The following is a 14,646-nucleotide window of genomic DNA, read 5'->3' as shown; positions in this document are numbered from 1 at the left end:
ACACAGTAGTATTATTTCCTAGGCCCCAGTGGCTTCCTGAGAGCTGACCCTGTGCCTGTTCTGCCAATTCTTTGTCCACAAGTGCCATATAGTTAGTTCTAGGCCAGCTGGGGTACACAGCGAGTCCCTGTCTCAAAAGCCTGAATATAGAGCCAGGCCAGGTAGCCCAAACTTGAAATCCCACCGCATCTGATTTATTCCCTGCTATGGAATCAAAACCAGAGCTCTGGGATTCAAGAGTGGCGGGATTAAAGGTACACACCACCACCTCCTGGCTTGCTTGGCGCTTTCAGACAGTGTCTTCAGTAAATGTTAGCCTCGAATTTGAATTCTCTACGTAGCTGAAGATGACCTTGAACTCCCGATCTTCCATTTTAGCCTCCCAAATACTGGGTCACAAGTGTATGACACTGGTTTTAGTTTACCAGATATCCGCTTTACTTCTTTTTTTTTTTTTTCTGAAGCTGAGGACCGAACCCAGGGCCTTGCACTTGCTAGGCAAGTGCTCTACCACTGAGCTAAATCCCCAACCCCCCTGCCTTACTTCTGAAAATATGTCCTCTCAGAGAGGCAAGGGAACTGGTACCCATGTGGGACATACAAGCCAAGAAGGCATAGAGCCGTCAGCCTCCAGTCTGGCTCTTCTGGGGACACGGAGGAGGAGACTGTTCCTGAGCTTGGCCCCCACCTGGCATGCCAGCCCGCCAACCCCTGCCACACGGGAAAAGGTCAGGCACATGCGGCACATTCCCTTACACAATGGCCCATCTGCTGTGCCAGTCACATTCTGCCCCTGCCCACCCACCCACCCACCGACGGCCACACAATGGCCCTTCATAGCTCACCACTGGGGCAGAGGAGCTCAGACGGTACAGCACTTGCTTAGCCTGCACAAAGGCCCTGGGTTCCACTTCCCAGCACTACATAAACCAGGTTCGGTGGTTCATATGTGTGATCCCAACCTTTGGCAAATAGAGAGAGGCCGGAAGATCAGACGTTCAAGGCCATCCTTAAGCTTCATAGGCCAGCTGTGTGAAACTGGGTATCAAAACAGCAAACTTAGCTTACAATTGGTTAGGCCGGACAAACCTAAAACACACACATGCGCGCGTACATACACACACACACACACACACACACACACACACACACACACACACTGTAACTGCTCCCCTGGCTGCCCCCCACAGTGTCTCATAACTCTGTGTCTAAGCCCAGGCTTCCTTGTGAGCCCTCAGCTCCAGCCTGTAACCTGAAGACCTTCCCTAATGACGGCTTTCCTGTGAACCAGACCCTGGGCAGGCAACAACCTGGAATTCACCCTGAATATGCTAGTTGCAAAGGCAAAGATCAAGACTCAGAGAGAAGTTACCTGTTTAGGGTCACATGACTAGGATAAGGTGGGGTAAAGACCTGTGCCTTTGACCTCTACTCGAGTCGCAATTTGTGACAGACAGCAAGGCCCACGCTGCAGAGCTGCAGGGGCAAGAACTGAGTTGGGCCAGAGGGGTCAAAGTGAACAAACTTCAGAGGGACCTTTGTTCGTGCCAGGCCTGGCCTATGCAGCCTCATGGACCCTATTTACCGGCAGTAAAGGAAAGTGGGAGACAATGTCAGTCTGGGAGTGGCCGAAGACTCCTGTAATCAAATAGGATTATGGGTTAGAAGGCAGCCTGGGCTACATGAGACCGTGCGTCAAAAATACTAAAACATCAGGTGTGGGAGGCAGGAAGATTTATAGTTTATGGCCAGTCAGGGATACATAATGAGTTCTGGACCAGCCTGGGCTACAGCATGTGACCCTGTCTCAAAAAAAAAAAAAAATGAAAGAAAAGAAAAGAAATGAAAGAAAGAAAGAGAAAAAGAAAATCCAATCCAAATGAGAGTCAATAAGGTCGGTGTAGTGGCAGATACCAAAGAGCGTGTTGTAGGCCACATTCCCCTTGCTCTGGGCCTAGGCAGTGAGGCTACACCTAGAACCTGACACAGGAAGTCTAGGCAGAGCAGGGGCAGCACAGTGCCCTCCCTCTTCATCTGTGCCCGGAACAGCTGCCCAGCCCAAGTTATATTTAGGCCACTGAGCCCTTCCTGAGCCATGTGCCCAGCTCCTGGGCAGGGGTGCAGGCAGCTTCCGTGGGAAATGCACTCTCCACAGGCACGCTTTGTTCTCAGCCCTGCCCAGCCCCCTAGGTAAGGAAGCTGGGGACATGCTTCCTGGGAGTCCTGGTTTGTGTCACAGGAAGAGGGAATGGAGTCCTCCTGGTGACTGTGGCCAGGCAGAACTTTCTGGATGTCAACAGTTCATTTCTTGAGGCACCACCCTAACATGTGCCTGAAATTCTTCCAAACTTTACAAGGACCCTACGTCTTAAGCATTTACTACTATGTACTAATGTATAGAAATATAATAATGTCTTAGTCAGGCAGGTGGCGCACATCTTTAATCTCAGTGTTTGGGAGGTAGAAGCAGGCAGATTTCTGGGTTCAAGGCCAGCCTGGTCTACAGAGTGAGTTCTAGGACAGCCAGGGCTACATAGAGAAACCCTGTCTAGAAAAACAAAACTAGCCGGGCGGTGGTGGCGCACTCCTGTAATCCCAGCACTTGGGAGGCAGAGACAGGCGGATCTCTGTGAGTTCGAGGCCAGCCTGGTCTACCAAGGGAGATCCAGGACAGGCTCCAAAAAAAAAACAAAAAACAAAAAACAAAACTATATGTATTCTATATATATAATTTATTTTGATTTGTCATATATATATATGTATGTGTATATATATATATATATATTTGTTTGTTTTTGGTTTTTCGAGACAGGGTTTCTCTGTGTAACCCTGGCTGTCCTGGAACTAGCTCTGTAGACCAGGCTGGCCTCGAACTCACAGAGATCCACCTGCCTCTGCCTGCCAAGTGCTGGAATTAAAGGCGTGTGCCACCATCGCCCAGCTTCATATATGTGTGTGTGTGTGTGTGTGTGTGTGTGTGTGTGTATAAATAAAATGCTGGGTATTGAACTCAGGGCCCCATGGTTGCTGGCCAAGCATTCTACTATTGAGCTACCTCTGAGCCCTCTACTTTTCTTTGTTTTTTTTGGGGGGGGGGGAGTGGACGACACACAGGATCTCACATACCCAGGCTAGCTTCTGGTTCCCTAAGTAACCAAGGATGAGCTCGAACTTTTGATCCTTCTTCTCAGACCTCCCTGGTTCTGGGATTACAGTCTCAACCACACCAGGTTTTGTGGGATGCTAGAGCTCGAGCCTTTGGCTTGTTGTATGCTAGTCCAGGCAGGCTTCATACTCCCTACGTAGCTGAGGATGATCTTGAACTTCTGGTCCCCCTGCCTCTTTCCACCTCTACGAGCTGGGATTACAGGTATAAACTACCACACCTGCCTTCCATACCCAGACTTTGTACCACAGTGGCCCCTAAGTTCCTCCCACCCAACGGGGAACTTTAAATTGAGGCACCAACTTCAGCTTGAGCCCAGCCTCCCACCAATGGGATTGTGCTACTCTCCACCATCCACCTTCAAAGAACAAGAACCTTTTCCCCAGCAATTCACAGACTCCTCCATCTGAGCAAGGGGGCCTCTATCTGCCCATCTTACAGATGGCAAAGTGGAGACAAAGGTTGAAGTCTCTCACCTGAAGCTGCCCAGCAGGTGTAGTTGTGCACACCCAGAACTCATGAGATTAAAATAAGAGGGTTGCTGGAAGTCCAAGGCCGGCCTGAGTTACATAGAAAGATCCTGAGATCGCGTCCCCAAAACCAAGGAAGGAAGGGCTAGAGAGGTAGAGACTAGCTGGCAGAACCTTGCCTAGCGTGTGGCCCTGCAATCCATCTCCAGCACCACACACACTCACATGGTGGCGCACGCCTGTGGTCCCAGCACTTAGGAGCTGCAAACAGGAGGCCCAGAAGTTCAAACGTACACTCAGCTATATAAATTGGAGGCCAGCCTGGGCTACATAAGCTCAAAGAGCACTCCACCACCCCATAGAAGAAGTTAGGATTTGAACCCAGAACCTGGTTCCAAAGCCCATGAATTTAACTCTTCTGTGACTCTCCCTTCCCAGCCCCCACCCCCCACCCCCCACGGCTGTGTTCCTAGGGCTCCCGAGCCTGGCTAGCTGACCATTTCTTACCGTTGAGCCTCCAGACACCTGCAGAGCTCCTGGTCCGACTGGTCAGCCCCAGCCTTGGGCTGGAAGGGAAAAGGAATGGGAAGGGGGAGGAAGGGAGGGGCCTTGGCCATTGGCTGCGTTGCTGTTATGTCACCAAAGGGTGGGTGGTGGGGAAACAAACATCCCCTTCTCTGAACTATATCCATCTGCAAGGGGTGGGGATATGAAAACACCAATCTCTCCTTTGCCAGAGCCCAGACCTCCACCCCAGTTCTGGTTCAAGAATTTGCATACCACCCCCACTAGAAGACTCAGTACCCCACTCGAACCATCTCAGGCCCCAGGCCCCAGGCCTAGCCCTCATAATCCCTGAAACTCTCAAGACAACTTCCTAAATCCCTGATAATGTGGCTTCCAACCACAGCTCAGGCACTCTGGCTACTTCAGCAAACACAGGGCATCGCTGGGCCTCAATGTCTTCTTTGAAATCGGGGTGGTAAGAATGCTTGCCTTGTCATGGAGTCAAATGGGTTTTAAGACCTAAACTGGGGACCAGTGAGATGGCTCAGCAGATGGAGGCCCTGACTATTAACACCAAAGACCTGAATTCAGTTCCTGGGATCACCTAAGGGGAAGCAAGAACCAAGACAGGCAAATTGTCCCCTGACTGCCACACACACAAAGGTAATTCTTACGACACATGCACACACAAATAAATTTAGTTGAAAAAAAATTAGGGCCTAGAGAGATGGCTCAGTGGATAAGAGCACTGGCTGTTCTACCAGAGGACCCAGGTTCAATTCCCAGAAACCACGTAACGGCACATAACTGTAACTTCAGTTCCAGGGAATCTGACAGCCTCTCACAGAATATATACAGGCAAAACACCAGTGTACATTAACTAAATAATAAATCTTTTGAAAAGATTAAAAGCTAAGGAAGAGACTGGAGAGAGGGCTCAGCAGTTCAGATTACCTGCTGTTTTTCCAGAGGACTCAAGTGTGGTTCCCATCCCCACCTCGGCTGGCTTACACCTGCTAGTTACTTCAGGTCCAGTGTATCCAACACCTCTGGTCTCGTCGGCCATCTATCTGCACTCTCGTATCCATGTGTAGACACTCTTACACAGAATTAAACAAATGCTTAAAAATAGCCAGGCAGTGGGGGTGCTCACCTTTAATCCCAGCACTCAGGAGGCAGAGGCAAGCGGATCTCTGTGAATTCAAAGCCAGCCTGATCTATAGAGTGAGTTCTAGGTCAGCCAGAGCTACATTGTGACCCTAAAACATTCACAAAAGTAAATAAATAAATGGCAAGAAGGATAAATAACTTTTGTTGTTGTTGTTGCTTTTCGAGGGAAGCCTTGGCTATATACTGAGTTTGCGGCCAGGCTCATGAGAGAATGTCTCACAAATCGCAAATAGCAACAGCAACAACCGTGAGAGGACTAGATAGGCCTCACTTGGGGAGGAAGGTGGGGGGCTTTGAACCTGTTACCATACGCTGGGCCTAGTAGAACTCCGTGTTATTATTTAATGAAATCACTGCTTAGGGTGACACTTGCTATACCCCAAGTTGTATGCCGGGCCCAGTGCTTTCTTTGCCTCTGCCTCGGGGTGGACCATGGTGTTCAGTTTGTAGCTACCAAGAAGGAGGCGATGGAGCTGACCTCAGCTCAGACCTCTGGCCCTCCACTCACAGGTAAGACTAGAAGAGGGACAGTAACGTTCACAAGATCACACAACAACAACAACTGTATCACACACTTAAAGCCAGTTCTGCCCAGCTCTCAAATCAATGCCTCAAAGCCTTACCCCCACTCCACTGACCCCTGGCCCAGCCCCCAGCCTGCCCTGACTCACCATACCCTGGGGCACGGCAGAGGAAACACAGGTACCCCCACATGCCTCTGTCACCCACAAGGTCGCTGTCTCAGATGCGCTCAGCTCTCTGAGCTAAGGCCTAGAGCTGGGGCCAGGCTGAGGCTGGGGGATTACCCCCAAAGCTATAGTCAGCAGCTTCTGCCCCATTGTCCATCCAGGTTCCAGGGCTGCACCCTGGCCCCTCACACTGACTTGGGCGATCTCTCTGTGGACCCTCCTGTCACCCCATATGGAGGGTTCTGGGCCTATGCTGAGGGTATGGGGCCAGAAACAGGGTGTCATGATCCTAACATGCTGGGGCCACCCCCTTCCTCTGTGAAATGCCCCCTGCCCACTCGGAGCCACCAGGGGAGGCTGGAATGTGCTGAGCTCTGGGAAATGCCTCCAGCTCTGGCAGGCACCAAGCAACAGGGTGTGGCCAGAATCTAGCCAGGCACCATCCTCGAAACTAGGGGGGTGGCTGCTGATGAGCGTAAGACCCTCACCCAATGGTACCCTCTCTTTTATGTAGTCATAGAAACACCCAGACATCCATTTGTTCATTTATTCATGCCAGAAGTGTTCACAGTGGCAGATGTGGCAGCCTATACGTACAATCCCAGCACGTAGGAAGTGAAGAGAAGAGGATATGGCGTTCAAGATCACCCTGAGCTATAATCTGAGTTTGAGGTCAGCCTGGTCTACACAGAGAGAGTTCCAGGACAGGCTCCAAAAGCTACAAAAAAAAAAAAAAAAAAAAAAACCTGTCTCAGGAAAACAAAAACAAAAACAAACAAACAAACAAAACCCCTTCAGTCAGCTGTCATTTTTGTTGTTGGTTTGTTTTTTGAGATAGGGTCTCTATTAGCTTAGGCTTTCCTACTATTTACTATATAGCCCAGGCTAGCCTCAAGACCACAGCAGTCCTCCTGCTTCCGCCTCCAATATGGAAATTTGGACTAGTCATGAGCCACCACCTCCAGGTTTCTAACCTGCTTCTGAGTGAGGGGTTTGCTCTGCAGCCCAGGCTGGCTATGACCTTGTGACCCTTCTGTCTCAGCCTCCTGGGAGTCCTGGGATTACTGTGCTTGTAGTGTGTGTCCATCTTTCCTACATGGTCTTACTCCCTTTCCTGGCTTGCTGTGACTTATGAATGATGTCTCTCTGTGTCTGTCCTTACTCTGTGTGTATTTCCTCTTTCTTGTCTTTCCACCTCCGTCTCTATGTCTTCCTCTCTCTCTGTTTTGTTTTCTCTAACCCAAGAGGTGTGGTCATGGGAAGCTGAGTTTATGGGGGTGGCACCAGCCCAAGCCACCTCCGTAAACACAGGACATCCTGTGGGACGGAAGGGGATGTAGAGAGGTAGATGTGGCACTCCCGGGACCACCCTCTCCTGACCCAGGGACACTAATATCTTCCCTCGCTCCACACATCAGGTCCTTCCCTCCTCTCTAACTCTCTTTGGGGTCCAGTCCCAGGGACCCAATGCCTTTACCTTGGTGTTCACAGCCTCTTACACACATAGTGTCCCTCCGTGGGCTTGTCACCAACCCTTTGTCACTTTTCTCTCCCTATGGCTGTTCCATTCTTCCCTAGTGCCCAGCTTTTCCTGGTATTTTCACAGTAAAGTTGCTGCTTAGGCCTGTGTGCCCTGGCCCCGCCTCCCTCTCCTCTGAGTCTCACCATTGAATTTCCAGCTTTTCTTTCTCATTTTAGCCAAACTCAGTGGCTTGGAGACCCCTGAAAACATAAGGTCCATCATTTCTCAGCCCTTAGAAATGCTGTTCCCTTCTTCTCTCTAGAGCAACAACCCTCTAACTATTCCAACTTTCAGAGAACTGGTTGACTCAAAAAAGTTAGGTCACTCAGCCCCAGTGTGGTGAAGTTGGGGTTTAAACCCAGGTAGAAGCCAGGTCTTTGTGATCCAGGCCTGTAATCCCAACCAGTTAAGACCTAGGGGCAAGACGATCAAAAGTTCAAGGGCAGCCTAGACTACAAACCAAAAGGTAAAGCCAGGGTGTGGTGGCACACACTCAGCACTCAGGGGGCGGAGACTGGCCGATCCCTGAGTTAGAAGTCGTCCTGCTCTACCTAGTGAGTTCCAGAATAGCCAGGGCTATAGAGAGACCCTGTCTCAAAAAGGGGGAGGTGGGGCATGAGAGGCTGGGAGTTTGACTCAGTGGTAAAGTGCTTATGTAGCACGCATGGAGCCCTAGGTCAATCCCCACCACCACCACAAACAAACAAGCAGATAAACAGGCCCAAGTGTCCCAACTTCTGAGCACTTCTTTTATTCCCCCGTACTTCGCTTGACGCTTGTCCCTTCGACAGTTTCTGTGAGCATCATTACATTTTCCCTAGTGACTGATGCTCCTCGTCCCCAGTGCCTCTTAGAGCTGTGCGTGCTGTGCCTCTGCTACATTTTTTTAAGGGGCAGATCCCAGACACTGTGCATTTCCATCTCTGCAGATGAAGGTCAAGTGCCTGGAGGAAAGGGCTCGAGGTCTGTACCATCCTGCTGGAGCCTTAATGATGCGTTTGTATCCTAGGTCCTGTCCCTTTCTCCTCACAGCTGACCTCAGGATACTTCTGTAGACTCTCGGGTCCAGCTTTCTACTCAGAAGGACACGCCTCCCCAGCCAGCAGATTCCAGGGCCCACTGCATTCCAAGCAAAGTGCCAGCCTTGAGTGACCGGCACTGTGACTACTTTTCACACAGCCATTGTGTATTCAGACTGACACCCCCAGGGCAGCTCCCTTCCACAGGCATTCGCCAACACAAACTGTCCACAACCACCTTATCCTCTCTCCTTAACTTCCATAGTTATGAACACCTACAGTGTACACAACCCTGTGTGAAAGTTCATTTGAGCCTGGAGGCTGAGGAAGGGGCTTGATGGGGGTTCAAAGTCTGTGTAGACTGTATTATGAACACCCTGTCTCAAAAGACAGCCAGGCACATGCTTTTAAACTCAACACTCAGGAGCTGTTGGATTCCTTGAGTTCAAGATCATCCTGGTACACGTAGACGTAGGGAGTTTCAGGACAGTCAGGACTACTCAAGAAATAAATATAAACAAATAAATAAATAAACAAACAGGCCGGCCTAGGCTACACGGTAAGTTTAAGTGGGCCAGGCTGCTGGCACACACAGTGAAAACCTCTTAGAAACCACAGTTGCACGTTCCTGAAACCCCAGCTTCTAAGAAGGGAAGAAGAGAACAGAAGGACTAGGAGTTCAAGGCCAGCCTTCGTGATAAGAGTGAGCTAGAGGCCATCTAGACTCCTTGAGCGTCGTCTAAAAAAAGAGCGGGAGACCCACACCAGACTGATCACTGTTACATCTTAGCTCTCCAAACTAGGCACAAGGGGGAGCAACAGAGCTCAGCCTCAGCGCCGAAGGCTCGGCCAGGTGCCGTCGATGTCCTATGGTATAGGCATGGAGTCTCCAGGGTTTGGGTTCGGGAGTTTAGAGGATCCTTAATCTGGCAGCAGCTCCCTGCAGCCGTGTCCACCCGCTGCTCTTGGTGGCCCGCCTCAGTCACTTCCAGAAATGGGCACAGCTTCCTCCGCTCCTCCAGGAAGCCAAGCTCCGCCCGCCCCTTCCCGGCCCCTGGGGCTGCTTGCAGCTCCCGCCTCTCCAGCTCCACCCCGGCCTCCGTCTTGAAGCTTCCGGCCCCTGGGGAGGCAGGAGTGGCCCTCTGGTGTCACTGTCCCCGGATCCAGGACCCATTCCTGCCCTTTGGGTGGCAGTCCAGTCCCCGGCTCCTCCCTCCCTGCCCTCCCCACCATCTTTCCGCTCCCCGGGCCTTGCCCTGCCCTGCCCCCACGGCCGCCAGGAAGGACGCAGCCCGGGTCCCGTGCCAGGGCTGTGAGTGTGCGGCCCCTCCCAGCACGGCCAGGAATGCAGCTGGACCGCGGGGGCGGCCGCAGACACACGGCTCCGTCCAGGCCCAGTGCTATGCTCAAGCAGGCAGGTGGCCCCGGCTTGCCCGGCCCAGGCTTGCTGCTAGAAGGAAAGCCAGCTGCCTGCGCCTGAAGGTCCTGCCTGCTCTCCACTAAGCTTAGTGGCTTTATTTTGGGAGACCTCCTGAAAGTTCCTGCCCTTTGCGCAAAGATTCTTCATGCCGGACGTGCATTTTATTCCACTGTAACTGTGGGGATGTCACGGGATTATGAGTTTGATGTTATTTCATACTTGATCGGTACAGATGCAAAGAAGGACACAGACTTGATGTTTCCCCAAAGCTGGTTTTAATTTCAAAAACTTATGAGGTCTCTTTCCACACTGGAGATAATGGGATGGGATAGCCCAGACTATGATCCCAGGGGATCAATCCAACCCGCGGCCTGGCCCAAACACATTGCAGTCACCAGGTCCTGTCACTCCACCACTGGGGGCTTATTTTCGATTCCCTCACTGGCCAAGACAAGTGGATGAATGTGAAGTTGCCCAGGGCTCAGGACTGTCTCTCCAAAGTGACCCTGGCCCTCCCGTGCAAAGGAAAGCCACCCGTGCCATGCCAAGGTGGATTGGTCTAACCATCAGGCTCAACTCAGATGCCAGCCAACCATCTCTGGGTCTAGCAGTCAGCGCCCAGGCCCCGGAGGCCTTTCTAGTGCCTGTGTACCCACTAGTACGTCCATGAGGTAGTCCAGTTCAGCCTCGTCCAACTCTGGAGTTTCCTCCTTGGCTGGACCATTCTCAGGGCCAGGTTTGAGACCCTCAGAGGCTGGTAACCAAAGTTCACTATCATACATGGAGGTATCAATGTCCTCAAATAAGCCCTCCAGTCCATCGTCCAGCAGACAGCCAGTGGCTGGCCCTAACAGGTCCAAGGCACCCAGGTTGGGTGGGACACCCCCAATGGAGCGGCCTGGGGGCCCCTCATCTGCTTGGGGGTGGGGAACCTGGTTCAGGTCCTCAATGTGGTTGAGATCTTCCAGGAGGCTGGCCATGGAGGCTGAGAGGCCAGCGTCTGAGCTAGCCAGAAGGCTGTCTGCCACAGAGGGGGCTGTGGGTGGCATGGGCACAGGAGGCAGGGGAGCTGTAGGTTCCATGGATGCCTGGATTCGCCGCAGTGTGTTCACGACCAGCACCAGGTGCCGGAGGTCTGGCTCACTCTGGCGCAGGCTATGATGGAGCTTGAGCACAGAGAGGTCGAAGAGAGAGCTGGAGGCCACGGCAGGAGGGGTCTGTGCCACTGCTGGGTGGCTTTGGTCCAACCACCATGAGTCCACCGAGAGGGCTTCCTCCTTCTCCTCCTCCTCCCGCTTGCGCTTCAGACCCTTGCTCAGCATCATCTGCAGGGAGGAAGGAGCCATTCGGTTATGGAAAGCCAATATTCAGCTCATACCCATCTCTGACCACTACTGTCAGTCAGTGTGAGCTTGACAAGTCAACTACCCTTCCGGTCTAGGTTTTCTAAGCAAATTCTTATTTTTTCTTCTTTCTTTTCTTTCATTCTGGTTTATTTATATTTTGGTATTTTTAGAGCCTGTCCTGGAACTAGCTCTTGTAGACCAGGCTGGCCTCTAACTCACAGAGATCCGCCTGCCTCTGCCTCCCGAGTGCTGGGATTAAAGATGTGCGCCAGCAAATTCTTATTTTTAACAGGACAGGGTCTCATGTAACTCAGTTGGCCTCAAACTTGCTATATAGCCAACTTAGGATCTTCCCTTCCCCACCTCGTCAGTGCTAGGATTACAGGCATGCCACCATACTTATTATACTGGATGTTGGGGATGGAACTCAGGGCTTCCTGCCTATAGAGCAAACATTCTACCAGTTGAGCCCCCTCAGTGAACTTCTAAGATATGGATAGCATTTACATTATAAGTTGCTAAACAGATTAGAAGAACAAAACGCCCTTGCAACATAGTCATTAGTACTTTCAAATTTTACTTTTATTTTAAATTTTGTGTTTGTGTGTGTGCACAAGAGTAGAGATGACAAAGATGCCAGCTGTTGGAGTCCCTGGAGCTGGAGTTACAGCAATTACAAGCCATAGATATGGATGCTGGGAACCTAACTTGGATACTCTATAGGAATAGCAAGCTCTTAACCTTTATAATTAGTATTTATTTGTAAATATTTTTTGGTTTTGCTCTTTTTGTTTTTATCTTTTTGAGACAGGGTTACTCTATGAAACAGTTCTGGCTGTCTTGGAACTTGCTCTGTAGACCAGGCTGGCCTCAGACTCAAGAGATCTGCCTGTCTCTGCCTCCTTCGTGTTGAGACTAAAGGCATGCACCAACACACCCAGCTGGTTTTGCTCTTTTGATACAGGGCCTCACTCTGTAGTCCAGGATGGTTGGCTATTCCAGGCAATCCTCCTGCCCCAATCTCCCAAGAGTTAGGATTACAGGTATGTGCCACCTCTTGATTGCAAATGCAGCCTTCTTTCATAGTTCAATCATATAATATCGGCTTTGCATCAAACTCTAAATAGTCAAATACAGGAAATGTACAGATAGTGGTAGGAAGATGCCATCCTGGAGGTAATCAGGGCAGTTTTGTAAAGATGATATAGGAGCCATCCCTGATGTATGTATGCAGTGTAGGCTATGGAGAACCAGGGCTAGGCATTCCCGGAAGAGCCAATGGAAGACCGAGACAGGCAAAACACACACAGACACAGACAGACAGACAGACTGACAGACACACACACACACACACACACACGGAGGTAGGAGTCCCGGTGGGGGTGGGGAGCAGGCAGAAGGAAGCGCGGGCAAAAAAGTAGGAGGCTTGGATTTTCAGAGTGACAGGACAGAGTCATGGAGGGAGGACCTAGGCAGGGGGATGCGCGATGTTAGCTGTTGCCTGGAGGAGGATTGGAGGTGGGGCGGCATCAGGGGTAAAGGTTTGGAGATAGAAGTGGGCCTGAACTGCCGCCTTCGGAGGCTGCTGCACTCGCCGGGATGCTGACGGCTTGAGTTTAGAGCCTAAGCTGTTAATAGTCACGCCAGGAAGTGGCGGATCCTGAACTTATTGGAGAGGGAGAGTCGAAGGGCCGCGGGAGTCAGTCATTGACAGAAGTTTTGAAAATCGATACTTTCTTCATGGTGAAAAGCCTAGAGTTTGGGAGCCCTAGTCTACTACTGGGGTCACCAAGGTTGTAGGGGCTCAGTCCTGGGGGCGCTGCCTAGACCTGGCATAACACTAAAAATCGAGTCTTTGCCCTTTTCGCTGAAGACCCTGGAGCAAGTAACCACAGGAATTCAGCCCCCACCCCGACTCCGCCCCCGAGTCCAGGCGCCCCCTAGCGGTACCCCGGCTTGGGTTCCCCCGGGGACTCCGGACCCTCAGACCCGGGATCCTCTCCACTCCTCAGCGTCTCTCCTATGCTTCCCCTGCCCTTGCGAGCCGCGACCCCCGCGGGCCGCTCAGCGCTCAGGGTCTCCCCTCGTTTCCGGAAGGCGGCGGAGGCGGCTCCTCCCGGAGCGGCGGCGGCGGGGGCGGGTGAGTCACGCAGCCGGAGCCAGAGAGCCGGCGCCTCCGCCCCCTTCTCGGGCTCCAGCGTGATTCACCCAGCCCGGCCCGGACGGGCGTCACGTACAGGCCCCGGGCGCCTCGATCCCGGACAGCCCCGGCGAGCATCTCCCTAACCGGGGGCTCGAACACGCTAAAGAACCCGGTCGCCGGTACCCCCGTCTCTCCCCACCAGGCCCCTTCATTTACATACCCAGATCACTCGCGACCAATCAGAACGAAGAGGGAGCCACACGCAGCCAATCAGGAAGCGGCAGCCGCAGCATCGTTTGCTCGCTCTGCTCCGGCAACCGACACCTGGGACGGTAGACGCAGTTCTGACTCCGGCGCACGACTCCAGACACTCCACAATCCCTAGATCCCGCCCACTCGCGTGGCGGCCCCGCCTTCCTGCTCAGCGATCGGCTCTCGTTGGGGACGGTGGGCGGAGCCTGAACGGGGCCGTTCCAAAAGGAGGGGGAGGCTGTCTTTAAGGCGCATGCCCGGGTGCACTCCCTCAGTAAAGGGATTGACAGTGTAGCTATTTTACCTCTGTGGAGGTGACAGGTAGGGGCTTTATACGTTTTAAGGTTCAGGCCGGTCACTTCATGTGTGATATTGGAAAAATAGATGGAAGATTTAACATTCGTTAAATCGACTTTCCTTCCTCTTGAGAGTTACAAAATTGAATGTTGTCTCCGTAAGAGCACTAAACCAGAATCAGCTACAGTGGGACAGCTGGACTCCGCTATAATTAAAGAGGGGAATAAGGTGGGGACGGAATGACATAAGGGTCACATCCTGGACATCAGTTCCGGAGTAGCTGTGTGACTTTGGGCAACAGTTTAAATCCCTCAAAATCTGTTTCCTGCGGGGTGTGGTTGCTCACACCCATAATCCCAGCACGGGAAGACTGAATGGAAGCAGGGGCATTGCTTTAAGTTTGAGGTCAGACTGGTCTACATCGTGAGTTCCAGGCCAGCCTGGACTTCAGAGTGAGACCCTGTCTCCAAACAGAAAAGGCAACGTTTTTTGTTGGTTTGTTTTTTGAGACAGTTTCACTAAATTGCCCAAGTTAGGCTGGAAAACAACCATCATCCTTCCTCAGCCTCTCAAGTAACTGGAATTACGGGCTTCTACCTCCAGCTCCCAGATCCAGTTAGTAGTCTGCTTGTTGGTTTCTTGTAA

The 14,646-nt window shown here is 51.8% G+C and overlaps 1 protein-coding gene across 1 annotated transcript; it reads right to left on the bottom strand.

The window, feature by feature from the left end:
* Positions 1 to 10,202: 10,202 nt before the first annotated feature.
* On the bottom strand, positions 10,203 to 13,826 carry Sertad1 (SERTA domain containing 1). The gene is made up of 2 exons (XM_041654025.1): positions 13,673 to 13,826; positions 10,203 to 11,288 (listed from the first exon to the last, which is right to left on the bottom strand). Exon 2 carries the CDS (start codon positions 11,286 to 11,288, stop codon positions 10,575 to 10,577), a length of 714 nt encoding a protein of 237 aa, XP_041509959.1. The 5' UTR covers positions 13,673 to 13,826; the 3' UTR covers positions 10,203 to 10,574.
* Between the last annotated feature and the right edge of the window lie 820 nt (positions 13,827 to 14,646).

Source organism: Microtus oregoni, unplaced genomic scaffold (assembly GCF_018167655.1).
Source record: "Microtus oregoni isolate MIOR12 unplaced genomic scaffold, Mior012 000006F_ref0000085, whole genome shotgun sequence".
Taxonomy (NCBI): Eukaryota; Metazoa; Chordata; class Mammalia; order Rodentia; family Cricetidae; genus Microtus; species Microtus oregoni.
The sequence above is the reverse complement of the archived record's forward strand: the minus strand, read 5'-3'. Positions and strand labels throughout refer to the sequence as shown.